Source organism: Symsagittifera roscoffensis, chromosome 4 (genome assembly GCF_963678635.1).
Source record: "Symsagittifera roscoffensis chromosome 4, txSymRosc1.1, whole genome shotgun sequence".
Classification (NCBI taxonomy): Eukaryota; Metazoa; Xenacoelomorpha; order Acoela; family Convolutidae; genus Symsagittifera; species Symsagittifera roscoffensis.
Genome location: NC_087065.1, coordinates 47,685,697 through 47,708,038, shown reverse-complemented (window position 1 = coordinate 47,708,038; position 22,342 = coordinate 47,685,697). Strand labels below are relative to the sequence as shown.

General features: G+C 36.1%; 2 protein-coding genes across 2 annotated transcripts in view; both read left to right on the top strand.

Moving 5' to 3' along the window:
- The window catches only part of LOC134844914 (muscle M-line assembly protein unc-89-like), a 72,673-nt gene extending 69,527 nt beyond the window's left edge, over positions 1-3,146 (top strand). The window contains exons 28-30 of the mRNA XM_063861741.1: positions 1,655-2,191; positions 2,377-2,540; positions 2,985-3,146. Of these exons, the coding sequence (XP_063717811.1) occupies positions 1,655-2,191; positions 2,377-2,540; positions 2,985-3,146 (863 nt within the window). The remainder of the gene's footprint in view (positions 1-1,654; positions 2,192-2,376; positions 2,541-2,984) is intronic.
- Positions 3,147-7,374: 4,228 nt separating this feature from the next.
- LOC134845244 (kettin homolog) lies at positions 7,375-18,104 on the top strand. Its single transcript, XM_063862168.1, has 10 exons — positions 7,375-7,915; positions 8,101-8,264; positions 8,709-8,865; positions 11,735-12,029; positions 12,372-12,512; positions 12,819-13,182; positions 13,644-13,913; positions 14,967-15,103; positions 17,325-17,431; positions 17,667-18,104. The coding sequence occupies exons 1-10, from the start codon at positions 7,480-7,482 to the stop codon at positions 17,762-17,764; spliced, it is 2,169 nt and encodes a 722-aa protein (XP_063718238.1). The 5' UTR covers positions 7,375-7,479; the 3' UTR covers positions 17,765-18,104.
- Positions 18,105-22,342: the final 4,238 nt, after the last annotated feature.

The following is a 22,342-nucleotide window of genomic DNA, read 5'->3' as shown; positions in this document are numbered from 1 at the left end:
CGAGGATTTCGAAAAGGAAGTATCTCAAGAAGATTCAAGACCTTCTTCCAATTTTCGTGTTATTGGAAATGCTAAACTAATGGGATAATGATCAGAAAGTTCTTGATGTTCAAGGACAATTACATTTGCATTATCTATATCTCTCACTGCAAATTAATCGAGACATAATTTGGACACTGATGACACTCGAGTAGCCTTTTGACAGTCAAAACCATACAATTTTTACGTGTTCGTGTAATTTGCACAAAACAAGTTAGTTTTCAAGGTATGTATATTGAAATCTCCGCTTACAACCTGTGGTATTTGTGATGAGCATTCAATAAAGGTATCTAAATTTTTGATAAACTCTTTAAATTTTTGTTTGTTCAATATTTGAGGGTTCTATTTTACCGTTACGACGAATTGAAAACCACGGTTTGAGGTTTCAACCGATAAAGCCTAATCAATAATTGTCGAAAAAATCTTCTACGATGATGCTCCCCTTTAGGGCTTGAATCATTACGCCTCAACCTCGCAATTGACGAAACTTAAATCTGTGTTGATCGTAACCTTTTCTAAGTACAGCGTTGGGATCGTTTTGCTTATTTAACCATGTTTCAGTTCTGCATAATTTTACAGCGGAGATTCAAGACTATATAAAAGCTACCAGGTCTTCAACATGTTTTTTCAGAGACCTAGCGTTAATGAGCAGCTTAATGAGGAATTACAACAGATATTTTTAATCGGATTCATTTTCAACTGAAAAGGGAGTTTCTTTGTGAAGGGATGGATTTCTAGGAACTTTAACAGCCGGTTGAATAGCACTAACAATGACTGGTACAAGAGCATTTGTTACTGCATTAGCTAGATTTCTCTTATCTGATTGTTCAATTGGTGAGAGCATGAACTTTCTTTTTGGCCTCAGATCGCTCCGTCCTTATTTCGTTTTTCTGTGCAGTGGTGGTGATATTTTAGGTGTTTCAATTGATTCGGAGCACGTTCGGTAATTTTCGGTGTTGTCGATTTCATTATTGTTTCTTCAGAATATTTATCTGCTACGCTATAATTTCGGAGAAAAAATTTCAGCTCACTGACGGACTTCACTGGGCGGGGCCTTGTGAGAAGCTATTTACATTTCGGACGTATAAATTTTGTTTGTGCGAGTAGACGGGTAATCCCAATTGTCTAGCTGCTTGTTTTTGTTTTCGGTCTCTAGGGTCTAGGCCTTCCCCGACCATGATAGGTTTTTCAGCCAACCTTTCCTTTTCCATGCATCTGATGGTTAGTTTTAATTCAGAGGATGACAGGCGGCTATATTGTTGACGCTAAGCTTTACTGTCAGATAATGAGGCACGAAATTGAGTATATCTGACATCGTGTTTTCAGCATAGTCAAGGTTTACAAAAAGTGAGCGGAACTTTCGCAATTTTTCTCTAATTCTCTAACCCGTTCTGATGTTTCCTGGATATCGTTTTCTAGAATTGATAATTTCCGCTGTTGAAGCTCGATTACTTCGATGAGCTTTTGGAAAAGAAGGCTCTGTGCCTCTACTTCGATACCGGTTTTGAGTGATTCCTTGATATGATTGATTTGTGATATAACATCTTTCATCTATGAAACCATTAAGTAAATTTATCACAACAATTAAGCTAATTAGTGTATTCTGTTTTTCCAGCTCCGAGACCGGAACCGCCGAGGAACTACATTGGGGCATCAAAGCAGGATCATAACAGCACCCGCGAGTCAGCCATTGAAGGTGCAGCTAATAGTGGAATCATGTCAAGCTTCAACACAACCACCACTACTACTCAGCACAGATACGACACTCTGGCGAGTGAATTGTCTTCTCAGAAACATTACATAGTTCACCAGACATACGAGCCACATAATCATTTTTCGTCACACATGGATCCACCCTTTGTTGTTGATCAGCTTAGAAGCACAGTCGTTGATGAAGGACAAACTGCGAGCTTCAGAGTGAGAGTTATTGGTAGGCCTCAGCCGAAGATTGTGTGGATGAAAGATGAGCGCCCGATTGATTTCTCAAAAGATGGACGCATCACGCAAGAGATGCACGGGGACGTGTACAAGTTGATCATAAAAGGTGTGAAGAGTACTCACAGAGGGATCTACGCGATCAGTGCTGAGAATGATTTCGGGAAGGCGTTGAATTCGGCCGATCTAGATATCACATCGTGTAGAGCTGTTTCAAGTAAGGAAATACAATTTCATAGATATTGAAATTAAAAAGGCAGAAATTTCAATGCTTTAGGCTCTGCATCAGAACATATGTTCCGATACTCGAATGTTTTTAAGCCACTCTTATGGAATGATGGTGACTAGTAAAATTTGTGCTATGGATATAACAGTTGACTGGATATCTATTTGAAAATTTAGATCCAGGGGCTCCGCGGCTGTCGTCTGGCCTGGCTGACACTGAATTAGTAGTTGGTCAGACTGTGGTCCTTAAGTGTGTCATTGAGGGCAATCCTACTCCACGAGTAAATTGGTTCAAGGACAACCTGATGATCATGGTCACACCCAGACACAAGATACAGCATGTTAGAGATTTTAAATTATACAAAGTTCGAGAATATTTTATGAAAAACAAGTTGCACGGATACAGATCAATCAAAAAATTCGCATCGGTAATTACATTAAGAAAAACTTGCGCGTCGCTTGATGTAATGTATATATCTCCGTTCAATTTATCTCTTTTGTTGTGAAATCGTAGAAAATTGTCAGACCAGTTTTACACGATGCGGAGAATTATTGAAAATCTTCATCCATACGAAATCACTTTTTATCTCCTTCGAGAGTAGCATGTAAAATCACGGGCGTAATCCGCTCTAGATCATAGTTCCTGCCAAAATCGTGAAGTGGTCAGAGAAATATAAAATCATTAGATTTCAACTTGAAGGAGAACGGTACGATAAAGAGGTGGTACGACTCTTTTTGTGGACTTTAAATCTACTAGTTTTTAAAGTTTTGTTACATTGCTTAAGAAAGGAAGCGAGTTCAGTCTGATGATTGAGCAGTTCTCCTCGGTGGACGTTGGAGTGTACAAGTGTCAGGCATCTAACCAGCACGGCCAAGTCACCTCATCCGCCTCAGTTGGATTGGCCAGAGACTCGGGCGACAAGCGATATCTGCTCACGCCTGGTTAGCTGCAGTTAATATTGAGTTTTGCAGGATTTTTTTTTGAGAGAGCACAGCGTATCACGAAAATTCACAATTCCTGTTTATCAGAGCAAAAAGGTTGGTACGAATATAAAAGAAGTCTCTGTTTGATGAAAACCGGTGTTATGAAAATGTATGGGATCGTGTTTTTTTTATTTTCTAAATTATTTTTTGAGACGCTTTGGGAAAAATTCTCGCTTTTCTCAAAAAAAACGGTATCAATGGAAATTCCTACCATTTTCCTGTGTGCTTGCATAATCCCCTAATCTCCTTTTACCTTACCCCACTTTCTACAGCCTTCAAAACAGTGTGTGGGGATATTATTGGACCTATTTTTGGTTTTTTACTTTCGTTTTATCGAAAACTACCTTCTCAAATCTAAGGTTTCGGGTTCAAAGTATAGAACGTATTATAAGGCGCTCCTCTACATAAGCGGCTACGCCATTTTTTTAAGACCAGAAGTTATGGCTCTCGAAAAAGTCAAACGTTTTGACTTTTCTTAAGAACTACCTTCTGAAATCTGAGATTTTATTTCAACCGAAAAGACGAAATTCTTTGAAATTCGAAATTTTTTAAATAAAATATAAGTAATATTTTTTTGCTTACTTGCGTTCATTGGCTTTTTTCCAACTGTCTGTTGGCTATGTTATCAAAAAACTTCACAGCATGTTTATTCTATTTACTTGCGTTCTTTGACTCTTTTCCAAATGTCTGTTGGCATTGTTTTGTGAGTCAGCAAGTCGCAAATTAAAAGAGAGGCGCACTGAAATTGTTTTGTGGATTCTTTTGGAGCGCACGGGTTATGATTAAGCCAATTAATGCCAAGAAATCAAAGGATCCGACCATTTTTACAAATTATGGAGCTGCTGAGATAGTCGTCAAATTTTTTTAAATTCCCGTCCTAAAGTATGATAAATATGATAAGTAGATGAGTAGAAGAAAGGAAGAATTAGTTAATCAAAGTTATTGAAGTTTATTCTCAAACATTTCCAAAAAGAATTATTGCACTTAACTTTGAAAGGGTAGGTAACGAGCTCAGCAGTTATTTGACAAACAAAAAATTTAGTGTTTTGCAAAACGATCTTGTGAGTTGTCGCTGCGCTTCCAAAAATAAATGAACTTGATATTTTTTGTAGGAGGAAAATAGATTGAGAGACGAGTAACTACAACAGCTATATACAAGAACACCGTGTTGAATCAATGGCCTAATTTTGGAATCCTAATAGCAGAAGAGCTGATCTCTGGGAATAAAATGGCGTAGTTAACAAACAATTCCACTTATGGTTGCTAGTTATTTCGAAACATGTTGAAGGTTGTTCGAAATAATAATTTGGAGTCTATTCTAATCCCTAAATACTGGCAAAAAGATGCAAATTTAACCTTTTCAAGATTGATAGAAAGTGGTTAGAAATGCTTAACCCTTCTTTCAATTGTTCTGTTCTGTATAAGTTCAATGCCAATTTGTTAGCCTTTAACCAAACACTTATATTTTGATCAAATCTTTTTAAATTTCTGAAGCTGTTCATCCCAGCCCAATCAATTTGTATCGTCTGCAAAAAAGAAACACCTCCGTGTTTTTGTATGCCCAAGGAAGATTGTTTATATAGATAAGGATCAACAGAGGGCCTAAAATAGAACTTGTTCCAAATAAATGTTGACCATTATTGAGATGGCTGCTTAACCAATCTGAGGCTCTGCTTGTTATTCCATAAACGTTAAATTTTTAAATTATGAAGTTTTGATCAGTAGTATCAAACGCTTTTTTTGAGATCTAAGAAAAGTTTTTTTGCCATTTTTTTCATGTCTTAACCTTTCAGTTACCCCCACTGAAGCGTCAATTGAAATATGATTTGTTCTGAATACAAACTGTTATTTTTCAAAACCAATTTGATATTCTTAAAGCATGCATATATTCTAATGTACATATTTCGTCGTTCTTTGAACCACCTCTGTGCAATGAAAGAACGTAAGCTTTTGCTATTTCTTTCGCAGACTTGCCTTCATGAAAAGATAGATTGTTTAATTCCGATACAGTTGGTGAAATTACCAAGGTTGATATTTTGATTACTTGTTTGCTTATATTATCATCGCCTGAAGAAGTTTTCTTTACCGGTAAGTTATCAATGCATGCAAAAACTTGATGTGATGATGTTCACTACTAGAAAAAGGAAAATTTTTCAACCACAGTTAAATGAGAAGGATGATCTATTTGATTGCAACACGAAAAACGAATTGGTATTGACAATGCATTGGATCGTTTACCTCTCGCGAGCAAATTGATCTTGAGCAGTTTGAAAGTTTGTCTGGTGTCTTCGACACAATTACTGAATTTGTTGTAACTTTTTTACCAGTTGCCTAGCTCGCTCAAAATCTTTACTTTAACCGTATCGTTTTTATCAGTCATTCTTCTTTTGCGTCATTTGTTTTTCTTGGTTCTCAAGTTTTTTATTCGATTTGTAAACCATTGAGGTAATTTGTTTTCTTTATGTGTTTGCTGTATAATATGTGCATTTTCGTATCTAATTTTCAGAATCTAATTGAAAATAAGAAATTGTCAATTAGATCCGAGGATTTCGAAAAGGAAGTATCTCAAGAAGATTCAAGACCTTCTTCCAATTTTCGTGTTATTGGAAATGCTAAACTAATGGGATAATGATCAGAAAGTTCTTGATGTTCAAGGACAATTACATTTGCATTATCTATATCTCTCACTGCAAATTAATCGAGACATAATTTGGACACTGATGACACTCGAGTAGCCTTTTGACAGTCAAAACCATACAATTTTTACGTGTTCGTGTAATTTGCACAAAACAAGTTAGTTTTCAAGGTATGTATATTGAAATATCCGCTTACAACCTGTGGTATTTGTGATGAGCATTCAATAAAGGTATCTAAATTTTTGATAAACTCTTTAAATTTTTGTTTGTTCAATATTTGAGGGTTCTATTTTACCGTTACGACGAATTGAAAACCACGGTTTGAGGTTTCAACCGATAAAGCCTAATCAATAATTGTCGAAAAAATCTTCTACGATGATGCTCCCCTTTAGGGCTTGAATCATTACGCCTCAACCTCGCAATTGACGAAACTTAAATCTGTGTTGATCGTAACCTTTTATAAGTACAGCGTTGGGATCGTTTTGCTTATTTAACCATGTTTCAGTTCTGCATAATTTTACAGCGGAGATTCAAGACTATATAAAAGCTACCAGGTCTTCAACATGTTTTTTCAGAGACCTAGCGTTAATGAGCAGCTTAATGAGGAATTACAACAGATATTTTTAATCGGATGCATTTTCAACTGAAAAGGGAGTTTCTTTGTGAAGGGATGGATTTCTAGGAACTTTAACAGCCGGTTGAATAGCACTAACAATGACTGGTACAAGAGCATTTGTTACTGCATTAGCTAGATTTCTCTTATCTGATTGTTCAATTGGTGAGAGCATGAACTTTCTTTTTGGCCTCAGATCGCTCCGTCCTTATTTCGTTTTTCTGTGCAGTGGTGGTGATATTTTAGGTGTTTCAATTGATTCGGAGCACGTTCGGTAATTTTCGGTGTTGTCGATTTCATTATTGTTTCTTCAGAATATTTATCTGCTACGCTATAATTTCGGAGAAAAAATTTCAGCTCACTGACGGACTTCACTGGGCGGGGCCTTGTGAGAAGCTATTACCATTTCGGACGTATAAATTTTGTTTGTGCGAGTAGACGGGTAATCCCAATTGTCTAGCTGCTTGTTTTTGTTTTCGGTCTCTAGGGTCTAGGCCTTCCCCGACCATGATAGGTTTTTCAGCCAACCTTTCCTTTTCCATGCATCTGATGGTTAGTTTTAATTCAGAGGATGACAGGCGGCTATATTGTTGACGCTAAGCTTTACTGTCAGATAATGAGGCACGAAATTGAGTATATCTGACATCGTGTTTTCAGCATAGTCAAGGTTTACAAAAAGTGAGCGGAACTTTCGCAATTTTTCTCTAATTCTCTAACCCGTTCTGATGTTTCCTGGATATCGTTTTCTAGAATTGATAATTTCCGCTGTTGAAGCTCGATTACTTCGATGAGCTTTTGGAAAAGAAGGCTCTGTGCCTCTACTTCGATACCGGTTTTGAGTGATTCCTTGATATGATTGATTTGTGATATAACATCTTTCATCTATGAAACCATTTAGTAAATTTATCACAACAATTAAGCTAATTAGTGTATTCTGTTTTTCCAGCTCCGAGACCGGAACCGCCGAGGAACTACATTGGGGCATCAAAGCAGGATCATAACAGCACCCGCGAGTCAGCCATTGAAGGTGCAGCTAATAGTGGAATCATGTCAAGCTTCAACACAACCACCACTACTACTCAGCACAGATACGACACTCTGGCGAGTGAATTGTCTTCTCAGAAACATTACATAGTTCACCAGACATACGAGCCACATAATCATTTTTCGTCACACATGGATCCACCCTTTGTTGTTGATCAGCTTAGAAGCACAGTCGTTGATGAAGGACAAACTGCGAGCTTCAGAGTGAGAGTTATTGGTAGGCCTCAGCCGAAGATTGTGTGGATGAAAGATGAGCGCCCGATTGATTTCTCAAAAGATGGACGCATCACGCAAGAGATGCACGGGGACGTGTACAAGTTGATCATAAAAGGTGTGAAGAGTACTCACAGAGGGATCTACGCGATCAGTGCTGAGAATGATTTCGGGAAGGCGTTGAATTCGGCCGATCTAGATATCACATCGTGTAGAGCTGTTTCAAGTAAGGAAATACAATTTCATAGATATTGAAATTAAAAAGGCAGAAATTTCAATGCTTTAGGCTCTGCATCAGAACATATGTTCCGATACTCGAATGTTTTTAAGCCACTCTTATGGAATGATGGTGACTGGTAAAATTTGTGCTATGGATATAACAGTTGACTGGATATCTATTTGAAAATTTAGATCCAGGGGCTCCGCGGCTGTCGTCTGGCCTGGCTGACACTGAATTAGTAGTTGGTCAGACTGTGGTCCTTAAGTGTGTCATTGAGGGCAATCCTACTCCACGAGTAAATTGGTTCAAGGACAACCTGATGATCATGGTCACACCCAGACACAAGATACAGCATGTTAGAGATTTTAAATTATACAAAGTTCGAGAATATTTTATGAAAAACAAGTTGCACGGATACAGATCAATCAAAAAATTCGCATCGGTAATTACATTAAGAAAAACTTGCGCGTCGCTTGATGTAATGTATATATCTCCGTTCAATTTATCTCTTTTGTTGTGAAATCGTAGAAAATTGTCAGACCAGTTTTACACGATGCGGAGAATTATTGAAAATCTTCATCCATACGAAATCACTTTTTATCTCCTTCGAGAGTAGCATGTAAAATCACGGGCGTAATCCGCTCTAGATCATAGTTCCTGCCAAAATCGTGAAGTGGTCAGAGAAATATAAAATCATTAGATTTCAACTTGAAGGAGAACGGTACGATAAAGAGGTGGTACGACTCTTTTTGTGGACTTTAAATCTACTAGTTTTTAAAGTTTTGTTACATTGCTTAAGAAAGGAAGCGAGTTCAGTCTGATGATTGAGCAGTTCTCCTCGGTGGACGTTGGAGTGTACAAGTGTCAGGCATCTAACCAGCACGGCCAAGTCACCTCATCCGCCTCAGTTGGATTGGCCAGAGACTCGGGAGACAAGCGATATCTGCTCACGCCTGGTTAGCTGCAGTTAATATTGAGTTTTGCAGGATTTTTTTTGAGAGAGCACAGCGTATCCTGTAGATATGGGAACGAAAATTCACAATTCCTGTTTATCAGAGCAAAAAGGTTGGTACGAATATAAAAGAAGTCTTTGTTTGATGAAAACCGGTGTTATGAAAATGTATGGGATCGTGTTTTTTTTATTTTCTAAATTATTTTTTGAGACGCTTTGGGAAAAATTCTCGCTTTTCTCAAAAAAAACGGTATCAATGGAAATTCCTACCATTTTCCTGTGTGCTTGCATAATCCCCTAATCTCCTTTTACCTTACCCCACTTTCTACAGCCTTCAAAACAGTGTGTGGGGATATTATTGGACCTATTTTTGGTTTTTTACTTTCGTTTTATCGAAAACTACCTTCTCAAATCTAAGGTTTCGGGTTCAAAGTATAGAACGTATTATAAGGCGCTCCTCTACATAAGCGGCTACGCCATTTTTTTTAGACCAGAAGTTATGGCTCTCGAAAAAGTCAAACGTTTTGACTTTTCTTAAGAACTATCTTCTGAAATCTGAGATTTTATTTCAACCGAAAAGACGAAATTCTTTGAAATTCGAAATTTTTTAAATAAAATATAAGTAATATTTTTTTGCTTACTTGCGTTCATTGGCTTTTTTCCAACTGTCTGTTGGCTATGTTATCAAAAAACTTCACAGCATGTTTATTCTATTTACTTGCGTTCTTTGACTCTTTTCCAAATGTCTGTTGGCATTTTTTTGTGAGTCAGCAAGTCGCAAATTAAAAGAGAGGCGCACTGAAATTGTTTTGTGGATTCTTTTGGAGCGCACGGGTTATGATTAAGCCAATTAATGCCAAGAAATCAAAGGATCCGACCATTTTTACAAATTATGGAGCTGCTGAGATAGTCGTCAAATTTTTTTAAATTCCCGTCCTAAAGTATGATAAATATGATAAGTAGATGAGTAGAAGAAAGGAAGAATTAGTTAATCAAAGTTATTGAAGTTTATTCTCAAACATTTCCAAAAAGAATTATTGCACTTAACTTTGAAAGGGTAGGTAACGAGCTCAGCAGTTACTTGACAAACAAAAAATTTAGTGTTTTGCAAAACGATCTTGTGAGTTGTCGCTGCGCTTCCAAAAATAAATGAACTTGATATTTTTTGTAGGAGGAAAATAGATTGAGAGACGAGTAACTACAACAGCTATATACAAGAACACCGTGTTGAATCAATGGCCTAATTTTGGAATCCTAATAGCAGAAGAGCTGATCTCTGGGAATAAAATGGCGTAGTTAACAAACAATTCCACTTATGGTTGCTAGTTATTTCGAAACATGTTGAATGTTGTTCGAAATAATAATTTGGAGTCTATTCTAATCCCTAAAAGTTTCCCTGTATGAGTGCTTGCACCCAAATTTTTCTACAAAAAAAAAATTATCGTCCACTGAAAAGTAATTTTTTTTGAATTTTGGCCGTATGTTGAAACTTTTTGATTCAATCTCACAAAATGCGGTCCCAAATCTGAGTTTTTGAATTCAATCGAAAGAAAAGATTGTGGGAAGCTCCCTCGCAAAAGCGGCCCTATGGCCATCGAAAGAGTCAAAATTGTGATTTCGACCGTTTTTTCAAATGTTTTTCAAGAGTAAATGAACGTTGTCCAGACTCTTATATAGGTCGCGATAATTTTTTTGTTTTTTTTTCAGGAAAAGTCTCAAAATTGGTTCAGGTTTCAATTTGTGTTTACGCCGTTTGACATCTGATTTCTTGTAGATTTCAGTTCAGTTCCTTTGTTAAAAGGAAGGCAAACTCCACTAGCGAAAGTAAAAAGGTCACGAAAGATGTGATCGACGTCTAGTTTCGAAAATGGAATTTGCTTTTCACTTTTCTCAGCGAAATATAAAGTTAACCAATTGGTCCAGTTTTCTGCCAATCATAAATTTTTCTAGAAACTAAAATAGCTTCAAGGGCTATCAGTTTTTTTTTCTGTTCAATTGCATCATTGACTTTTTTCCAACAGTGTGTTGGGTATATTTTACTTTTCTCAGAAACGACCGTCCCAATTCTGTGATTTTAAGGTCAATGGATAGAGTGGGTTGTGAAAAGGTATTTTTAAACAATACGTTATGGCCCTCGCAAATATCAAATTTTTGATTTTTTGACCATTTTTGGAACCGTTTTCACTTTTCTCTAAAACTACCCTCCCAAACCTAAAATTTTGATTTCAATCGAAAGTACAGGGTGTGAGAAATTTGTCTACTTAAGCGGCTACACTCAATTTTTTTTAAAAGATTTCGTGCTCGGAAAAGTCATATTTGTGATTTTTTGACCGTTTTTCGAAACTTTTTGACTTGTTTCGAAAACTTCCCTGCCAAATCTGAAATTTTGGTTCCAATCGAAAGAAAAGCTTGAAAAAAGCTTCCCCATATAAGCAGCTTTGTCCCAACTTTCTTTCAAAAACTTCATGGCCATCAGAAATATCAATGTTTTGATTCCTGTCCGTTTTTTGGACTTTTTTTCGAAAACTGCACAGCCGAGTCTGATATCAGTGGTTTAATCGCTGCTACAGGTTATGGGGAGCCTCCCTGCATAGGCAGCTATGCCTTAAATTTTTTGAGAAAGTTTTAAGTTATTCCAAGTTGTCCAAAAATCTTTCTCAGTTATTTTATTTGAGAAGCAACTAAAGTTTTGGGTGGAGCCTAATTTTTGAAATAGTCATTTCATCCCGAATCAGTACAACAAATTCCAAATTGTCAAACAGGTAGTACCTGCAGCTTTAGATGGGTCCTAGTTGTTAAATGATCTTTCAGCGATTAAGCATGAAAATAACGCGTTCAAGTATGATAGACGCTCAAAGCAAAGTTTTTTTTAGCTGCAAATGTGTTCACGAGTACGACTGAGCAAAATACAGAGATGTACGCGAGATCCAACTCTGCTGAAGAGCAAACGAAAGTACTTGAGAGACTGAAGGGGAAAATGATCCACGAGGGAAAGCCTCTAGCTCTGTCTTGTCGCATACACGTGTCACCCCCTCCTGTGTCATTCTACTGGGAAAAAGATGGACACCTGTTGGAAGATGACGGAGAGAACATTATGATTAAACGAAAAAATGAATACCAGTCATTGTACATACCAAATGTGACTGTGGATCACGGGGGCATTTACAGGTAAGGAAAAGCCTGCAATTTTAGTTGCTCATAAATATTTAAATTGATCCATGTTTTGGAAGCAGCATATGCTTAAACTTGTTAGTGTTGGCTTACGGGCATAGAAGTAGCAGTCGATCTGCGTTCAGTTGACACATGGCGTGAAAAAGCTCAATGTTCGTGCTATTTTACGATATCGAGTTAGCCTAAGTATATTGTATGAATTCTGACACATTCCGGTGTAATAGTGCCCTAAAAATTGAATGGTGAATTAGAATTCTACGTAGATAAAAGTCAATTCGAAAAACGTTGGCTTGAAATTTTTTTATGGACAGTGTTGCCACAGAAAAGTTTGCATTGCAGATGCACGGGAGAGAGTTCGATTGGGAGTAAGGCAGTGACGGCGGCCGAGATTATTGTGAAGCCAGATCTGGGCCAAGGTGGCACGCCCCTCTCCTCTAGAGCGAACTCCTACGCCAGACTGTACAGGCCCAACAGTCAAATGTTAGTGATGACACCTTATTACATACGTAACACTCGAGTAGCATGGCATTGTAGTTTAGATATTCTAATGTCATTATCCTGGAAGACGAGAACCAACGGTGAATCGGCGTTTGCCCTTGCTTAACAATCTCATTTTTTGTTTATTCCCAGGTTTCAGTGGTGCGTATATTTTAAAATTTGATTTTGCTTATTTTGACATAGAGCAATGAATCAATTGACATCTGCATTTTAAGGAATTTTTGTACGGTGATAACATGAAAAGATATATGACGTGGTTGCTTCAACTAGAAATTTACTTGTATGTAGGTCTCTCAAATCCTCGATGCTGAATGGATCCGCCCAAGAACTGAACAGACTCAACTTAACCAACAGCAGAATGGGATCCCAGGAAGCCCTTTCCATAAAAGAAGAGGAGGACGAGCGGGAGTTAAATCAGGACGAAGATTATGTCACTAGGTCAGTGGTAACTACTCAGAACCAGTCGACTCACGAGTCTTACCTGATGCACCAATCGAAGAACACTTCCGGGGCCGGGTCAAGGTCAACTGCCAGTTTGTACTCTGCTGCTTATGGCGATGGAGGCAGTCAGAGTTACACGCACCAGTCGCAGCTGGATACAGACAGTTTGCATTACAGGTCCGCCTCGGCTATTTCTAACGCATCCTCGAAGGTAAGCTTCTTTTGTATGAAGTCTGTTGCGCCAAACTTAGTATTTTTGCGTTTGGCGCAACAAATGAAAATTATTCTAGCTGGGTATCACAACCGTCTTACAAAATTTTATGTTACCTATAAATAAACGGCTGAACGACGATTCGTAACAGGTTACAAATCGTAACAAAGAATTGTCAAGTAGCGTCCGCTTGCTTCGCTGCAATTACATTCGACACAAGCGGTATAATAATGCGCGTGAATCAGTGTTTGTCGCTTCAACTATGTAGCGAATTGTCACTCGTTGCGAATTGCCGCCTTTTACAAATTTCCTACTTGTTACCAATTGTCGCCTGAGGTAAATAAACGTTATTTCGAATGTCTAATTAATGTCCAAACTCGAGTAGTGTTCTCACTTGCTGTGTTGTCGGGTGGTTTTTCTTAGCATTTTGATTTTGGGTCTTGTATAATTGCTGTATTTAGTATCACGGGGGTAGTGGGTTAGATTCGACGGAGGCTGATATTGAGAAAATGGAGAGACTCATTCTAAACAAACAGCCCCCTCAGCTTTCTTCCTCCGCTCAACTGAGCACCTCGGACGGACTCCGTGTCGGTGGAAGAGGGTATGGTGGAATGGGAGGTAGCAGCAGCAGGGGGTCGTCATACATGGACTTGAGGGGAAGCAGCGCCAGACTGCATTCTACAGACAATATGACCTCACCCGGAACTGATCCAACTGACATTGACAAACAGGTAATTGCTTACTCTTTCACTGATATTTTGTTTATTCAGTTACAACCAAAAGTTTTAGTTAAGTTTATTATCTGGAATCAGGGGCGGCATTGGGGGGGGGGGGGCGTACCCCCCCCCTCAGGGATTCGACACCCTGCCGACCCAAAGGGTCCCCCCTTTGGTACTTTTTAAGAAATCCACTTTTGGCCGACCGACCCTAAAATTTTTCTAAAGGCGCCTTTGGCGCCATTATTTACTAATTTTGAGGGGGGAGCGCGCGCCGAAAAAACGCAATTTTTTGGTCAAAATTTTCCAAAAAATGCCTAAAAACGCCTTTTTTGGCTTTTTTTTTTCAAAAATTTGCCTGCGGCGCAGAAACTTTTGCCAAAATAGGGGCAAAACAGTGCTTTGGGAGAGCTCAAAAAATCAATTTGGTCGACCTAAACAAAAGTCGTCAAAATTTTCGATTTCTTTTTGAAAATCCGCCCCCTCCTCGAGAAAATCCTAGATCCGCCTCTGTCTGGAATGACGCGATGTTGTCGGAAATTGCAAACAAAGTAGTGGCTAAACATTCAATATTTTTATTTGTTTTTTAATTTTAAAAAAAGCTAATTCTGTTTCCGTAGTTACATTAAATTTTCACAGTAATGCGATGGCTATTATTTTTTCGTTTTCATTGCGCAAAAACTTTGAGTTAAGTGATTTTGGCGCTGGATAACGCTAGAATCTTAAACTGAGTATGTTGACTAGATGATATACGATGATGGTAGTCAGTCGCCATTAAGCACCTTCTCTGATTTAAATGTAAGTGAATACATCCTTTCCATCAGCATGCCAGTTCCGCATTTTTTTTAATGCATCCATAGTTTTAATCATCTGTCTCATTCTGACGCGTAAATAAGGTGAAGTGTGAAAAAGTTGACGGATGAAGTTCGCTTTGAGCTATAATCGTTTTGGATCTCAAGTAGAAGTAAATTTAATGATTGCCTTCAGTCTAATATTTTTGCATTTCTTGTCGAAGTATAGGGTTGTTTCAAGGTTGGAGATGTAACATGATGATTGCTATTTGTGCAGGTTCTTATGCCCCAGAAGGTAGTCATTCCGGTGAGGTATTACGATGCGCGTGCCAGCAATCCAGACGAGAACACTTTGGAGCGCAAGGAGCGCCAAGTCAAGACAGAGAATGTGCGCAAAATGGTCCTGTCACAAACGTAGGAACAACTTGTTTAACTTCAGAAGCTCGATTCTAGCATAATTATGCTGTTTCAGTTAGCGGTTTAAATTTAATGTCAAAAGTGTAGCGAATGTAGTATTATAAGATCTCTTTTTTCCAACCAGAAATAATACGGTCTCTTTTTTCAAACAAAGTCGCGGAATTCAGTACGAAATTCTGAGCAAATTTCATGCTTTAAGTCAATATCAGTTACACTCGGTTTAATGAAGTGCATCCTTGGCTGCCTCATAGCTTAGCTTAGTATTAGCGTAGTATTCGTGAAAGTAGGTTAAATCATGTCACCATGGGAAAAAGGTTGAGATACGAGAATCTTCATAAAAAGGTAGGGTTTTGAATCCCGTACTTTGTGACCGAAGTTATACCATGTATTAAGGTCGGGTGGGCCTTGAAAGTCAATAAACGGAGTGAAGACAATTTATTGAGTTTAGTGTTTCTTTGTTCAAAAAAGTCTTAAAAATTCAAGCTCAATTTTGATTCTTCGAGGTTTGGTCTTGATTTTCGGTGGATTTCGAATTGTTGTTCGAAATGAAGCATTCCGAGAAAAAAATTTTTGATTGACAGCAAAGTAATTCGGCTTGTTCTCAGTTTTATTTTTTTGAGTCGCTTTGGAAATTTTTTTTTCCACTCCTCCCTAAAGTTTGACTTTCTCACACAAACTACCTCGCCTTATTTCAACAAAGTGGTAGGCAATGGAAAGATTGGCTACTGCCCTGTGTTCCTGCATATTCGCCTTGTCTGTCTAAAAAATTCAATGGATACTATTTGACCCATGAACGATTTTCTCCCAAGTTACCCTACCAAATCTGGGAATAAGGGTTCAAATGGAGAAAAACGGGTGGTGTGGATTTTCCTTGCATTAGCCGCCATGCACTAATTTTTCTTAAAAAGTAAGAGCTTTGGGAAAAGTCCACATTTTAGTCTTTCTGTGAAAGTTTTCGTCTTTCTGTGAAAGTTTTCGCGAAAACTAGCCTTCGAAATCTGAAGTTAAGAGTTCAATTGAAAGAAGAGGTTGTGAGAATCTTCCCTGCGTAAACGGCTACGCCTTAATTATTGAAGAAAAAAAGTTACAGCCTGGGGTAAAGTCCATTTGACCGTATGTGTCAAACGTTTAGACTTTTGTCAAACTCTCCCAAATCTGGGATCAATGGTTTAATCGGAAAAACGGATTCGTCTTTGAATGAGCGTTTACTTCCCCTTTTCGGCAGGGAAACTTCTATGGAATTCAGAGTCCAAGTTTTTGACATTTTATTTGTTTTTGTGAAAGTTGTTCGTCTCTTTTCAAACCGTTCTTCTCGTATATTGTCTGGGGCTTAGCATACAAACATGTATTAAAGTTTTCATACATCTTGACACGAACCTTTACTCCTTTTTTGATACTGGCAGCTTTCGTAGCTTCACGATAGTTCGTATGTGCTCTCAAACTACAGTTCTGTTTTTCGCCATCCCTCAGCCATCTTTTTTCTGTTTGGAGAATTATGAGGTCTGCTAACAAACTATCCATCATAATTTCCTTTTCAAATGACCCCCCTCCACATCATCAATCGTTACGCTATAATTTTGTGTCAATGCAATACATTCATACAAAATATCAAGCAAGTGTCTCGAGCTTTAGCCACTGGTTAAAATTGCGCGAAAAACTTTGATGATATTTATTTAACAAATTAGATTTTTATGGTGGCTTAAAATAAGTCTTTCGATTTAGATGTATCAAATCAGGTTTTTATATCAAAAATTGTCAATTCTAAGATTTTAATTAAAGAGCTTTAAGCTGCAGTTTTTCTGCTTTCTTGTTCATGGATAATTATCTAACTGTCTGTTGTGGTTACATGTCAGTATTTAGACAACCTCGTATTCAGACTGGTCAGTATTTAGACAAATGCTGTTTCAACCAATCAGAATCGAGACAAAGAAGAAATTAATAAATAATTATTATTTATTTTGGATTATTTATGTTTTTTCTCGAATCTGATTGGTTCATACAGTATTTGTCTAAATACTGACCAGTATGAATACGCGGCTGTCTAAATACTGGCTGCACTCCGTCTGTTGTACAGTGCTGATTTAAACTAAGTGCAGTTTTGTTCAGTGTTGATTTAACTGTACATTTTGTTCTTTTTGTCCGGATAACTTAAATCAGCGCTGTATTTGTTAAATTCAACTAGAATTGAAGTTTTATTCGAGGCGCTGGTGTGTTTTAGACTCCGAGAAAGTGGATCGGTGGAGAACTTCGAGGAGAGAGCCAACTTGGTGGAGCAGCAGGCTAAGATAGGCCAGATGGCTTCGAAGTTTGGACAGCACATCGCATGTTAGTGGTAGAAATCAATTTGAATTTAGTGGTGCAAATAGCTTCGAAAGAAAAACAAAATGAAAAGTAGCAATCTGCCGGTAAAAATCATTGGATTCGCAGTTAACTTGTAGTTGCGAACATGGATGCATCGTCGTTTAAATTTAAAAACGAGTAATAGATCAAACGATAGTTTCGCGATATTCGTTTTTCGATGAAGGAACTTTCCTGTTTCAGTTTAAATTGAATTTTCCAGATCAACGGCCTATTCAGAGCAGCAGCTACAGTAGCACGACTACCACTGGGGTCTCGAGCAGCTCTTCTCACTCCATCGTTGGTGTCCACAGAACTTGATTGAAGGTCAAACTAGAAGTAAACGACGAAAGATTCTATCCTTTTTTTGTACATGGTGTGATAAATTTGTATGTATATATTGTTATTCAACTTGACTATGCAAAGGGTCTGCTTTTATTAGTTACAAACATATCATTTTTGTAAAACATATCGTAATAAATTAAAATGTAAAAAAAAAATCGTTTCTAATTGTTTTCTACCTATATGCGCGAAGTTTGCTCGCCAAATGAATCTAGTCTGTTACGTTTGAATGTTTTGGAAATAAACATTTTTTCTTCTAAATTGCGAGCAAAACAATCATATCAACCATATCGCATCTGTAATATAAAATTTTTTAAATTAAATGCATATTCCCATAGAATTAAATTAAGCTTATTTGACCTTCTTTTTTCATGCGAGGTAATAGATATACCACTTCCTTTTTTTGAATCAGTATCCTACTCAATATCCAGCCTTGCTTAAAATGTATAAATAGTGTTTTAGGTTCAAAACATGGTGGAAAATAAATATTATATAAAAGTTTAGTAGCTCATATTGAAACAGTCATAGAAGGACATATTATTAGCGTTTTACAAGAATAATTTTGATTTGGTAAGACTACCACCAGTGATACGAAAAACTTCTATAATGGCCAATTTTTCAAAACTGTTGATCTTTAAAAAAAGAACTTTGAAAAGAGTTTTGTTCATTATGTTACAAATCATTGTGTTACGTGCGATTTGTGTTACTTTAAAGTAGAAAATCTATGATATAGCTTTTAATCAGTGGCGTGCTCAGAAACTTTTAAAGCGGTAAGCTACTGCGTTTAATGTATTGGTTGCTTCTTAAAACTTGCTGAATATAAAGACCTATTTGAGATCCTTTCGTGCATTCGGTGAAGCAATTGATTAACTTTCCGAGCAGGAAAACGATTTCAGTAGCATGAGCAGCTTTTATCTCCAATGAAGTATTTGAGAGCTTTTTAAATCTCAATGAACGACCCTAAATCATTCATTGAATTCGTGTTTTTTTCTCTCACGAAATCTAAAATAGTTCACACCTAAGTTTTTTTTGCGGATTCTTTCAATCTCAATTCAATTTCATTTGCCTAAAAAAGGCAACTTACGCTTTCCAATTACGGAAACGTTAAATTCAGTAGTGGATTTAATTTTTTAGAATTCCCAATGGAATAAACAAAGGTTTGATCTAAATTTGTCAAATTAGGTTAATTTTATGGAAAGTGTCATCAAAGGTGCTTTAAATTCAAAGAGTAGTTTTTTTTAAAATGAAAATGCTCTAAGGGAATGGTCAAAATTAAAGGTTGCATAGTCAATTGTTTTTTTTTCTAGAAATCATTGCAGCCATAAGAAAGTTGCTAAAGTATCAATGAACTCTAAAAAAACAACTGACTATGCAACCTTTAATTTTGACCATTCAATTAGAGCAGCATTTTCATTTTTTTAAAAAAAATTACTCTTTCAATTTAAAGCACTTTTGATGACACTTTCCATAAAATTAACCTAATTCTGAAAAATAAAATCCACTACTGAATTTAACGTTTTCGTAATTGGAAAGCGTAAGTTGCCTTTTTTAGGCAAATGAAATTGAATTGAGATTGAAAGAATCCGAAAAAAAAACTTAGGTGTGAACTATTTTAGATTTCGTGAGAAAAAAACACGAATTCAATTTATTTCAAAATTTTTTCATGATCGACACTTTTCTTAGCCAGAAAAAAGCTGAATCGAAATTTCATTCATTTTATCCACGCATAACTCTGCAAATTGAAAATCTAAATTTTATTCGTTCATGTTTCTTCGCGCCGTTGAGATGTTTGAAATTAGATAGTTCAAACTTCTTTTTTTTTAACCAATGGAATTGATTTTGAAATTAAATCAGATATTAAATAGCAGAAACTTGATCAATTTAATATGCACTCCAATTTAGAAGTGATCTTAAAACATTTAGAATTTTTTTTTTCATGATACTATCCCGGAAAAACACTCGTCAGGAGCAGGCATAAAAATGTTTTCCTCAATTTCAAAAACGCTGCAGCCATAAGAAAGTTGCTAAAGTAACAGTGTTTTTGAAATTGAGGAAAACATTTTTATGCCTGCTCCTGACGAGTGGTTTTCAGGGATAGTATCATGAAAAAAAAATTTCTAAATGTTTTAAGATCACTTCTAAATTGGAGTGCATATTAAATTGATCAAGTTTCTGCTATTTAATTTCTGATTTAATTTCAAATTCAATTCCATTGGTAAAAAGAAAGAAGTTTGAACTATCTAATTTCCGACATCTCAACGGCGCGAAGAAACGTGAACGAATAAAATTTAGATTCTCAATTTTCATAGTTATCCGTAGATAAAATGAATGAAATTTTGATTCAGCTTTTTTCTGGTTAAGAAAAGTGTCGATCATGAAAAAATGTTGAAATTCCAAGAGGTTGAATTTCATGTTTTCTCTCTTCTGAAACTCACCACCTATAAACTTTAAAAAACTGTTATTCAGTCTTAAGTGTCAATGATTATAATGATATTGATGATTTAATTTCAAATTCAATTCCATTGATAAAAAGAAAGAAGTTTGAGCTATCTAATTTCCAACATCTCAACGGCGCGAAGAAACGTGAACGAATAAAATTTAGATTTTCAATTTTCATAGTTATCAGTGGATAAAATGAATGAAATTTTGATTCAGCTTTTTTCTGGTTAAGAAAAGTGTCGATCATGAAAAAAATTTGAAATTCCAAGAGGTTGAATTTCATGTTTTCTCTCTTCTGAAACTCAACACCTATAAAACTTTGAAAAACTGTTGTTCAGTCTTAAGTGTCAATGATTATAATGCTATTGATGATTTAATTTCAAATTCAATTCCATTGATAAAAAGAAAGAAGTTTGAGCTATCTAATTTCCAACATCTCAACGGCGCGAAGAAACGTGAACGAATAAAATTTAGATTTTCAATTTTCATAGTTATCCGTGGATAAAATGAATGAAATTTTGATTCAGCTTTTTTCTGGTTAAGAAAAGTGTCGATCATGAAAAAAATTTGAAATTCCAAGAGGTTGCATTTCATGTTTTCTCTCTTCTGAAACTCAACACCTATAAAACTTTGAAAAACTGTTGTTCAGTCTTAAGTGTCAATGATTATAATGCTATTGATGATTTAATTTCAAATTCAATTCCATTGATAAAAAGAAAGAAGTTTGAGCTATCTAATTTCCAACATCTCAACGGCGCGAAGAAACGTGAACGAATAAAATTTAGATTTTCAATTTTCATAGTTATCCGTGGATAAAATGAATGAAATTTTGATTCAGCTTTTTTCTGGTTAAGAAAAGTGTTGATCATGAAAAAATTTTGAAATTCCAAGAGGTTGAATTTCATGTTTTCTCTCTTCTGAAACTCAACACCTATAAAACTTTGAAAAACTGTTGTTCAGTCTTAAGTGTCAATGGTTATAATGCTATTGATGATTTAATTTCAAATTCAATTCCATTGATAAAAAGAAAGAAGTTTGAGCTATCTAATTTCCAACACCTCAACGGCGCGAAGAAACGTGAACGAATAAAATTTAGATTTTCAATTTTCATAGTTATCCATGGATAAAATGAATGAAATTTTGATTCAGCTTTTTTCTGGTTAAGAAAAGTGTCGATCATGAAAAAATTTTGAAATTCCAAGAGGTTGAATTTCATGTTTTCTCTCTTCTGAAACTCAACACCTATAAAACTTTGAAAAACTGTTGTTCAGTCTTAAGTGTCAATGATTATAATGCTATTGATGATTTAATTTCAAATTCAATTCCATTGATAAAAAGAAAGAAGTTTGAGCTATCTAATTTCCAACACCTCAACGGCGCGAAGAAACGTGAACGAATAAAATTTAGATTTTCAATTTTCATAGTTATCCATGGATAAAATGAATGAAATTTTGATTCAGCTTTTTTCTGGTTAAGAAAAGTGTCGATCATGAAAAAATTTTGAAATTCCAAGAGGTTGAATTTCATGTTTTCTCTCTTCTGAAACTCAACACCTATAAAACTTTGAAAAACTGTTGTTCAGTCTTAAGTGTCAATGATTATAATGCTATTGATGATTTAATTTCAAATTCAATTCCATTGATAAAAAGAAAGAATTTTGAGCTATCTAATTTCCAACATCTCAACGCCGTGAAGAAACGTGAACGAATAAAATTTAGATTTTCAATTTTCATAGTTATCCGTGGATAAAATGAATGAAATTTTGATTCAGCTTTTTTCTGGTTAAGAAAAGTGTCGATCATGAAAAAATTTTGAAATTCCAAGAGGTTGAATTTCATGTTTTCTCTCTTCTGAAACTCAACACCTATAAAACTTTGAAAAACTGTTGTTCAGTCTTAAGTGTCAATGATTATAATGCTATTGATGATTTAATTTCAAATTCAATTCCATTGATAAAAAGAAAGAAGTTTGAGCTATCTAATTTCCAACACCTCAACGGCGCGAAGAAACGTGAACGAATAAAATTTAGATTTTCAATTTTCATAGTTATCCATGGATAAAATGAATGAAATTTTGATTCAGCTTTTTTCTGGTTAAGAAAAGTGTCGATCATGAAAA

Bases quoted from the DNA above. Each gene is read 5' to 3' on its own strand.
- LOC134845244 (XM_063862168.1), top strand. From the start codon at position 7,480: ATGTCAAGCTTCAACACAACCACCACTACTACTCAGCACAGATACGAC. The intron at 12,030-12,371 runs GTAAGGAAAAGC...TTTGCATTGCAG, and splicing joins GATCACGGGGGCATTTACAG to ATGCACGGGAGAGAGTTCGA. The intron at 17,432-17,666 runs GTTAGTGGTAGA...TGAATTTTCCAG, and splicing joins GTTTGGACAGCACATCGCAT to ATCAACGGCCTATTCAGAGC.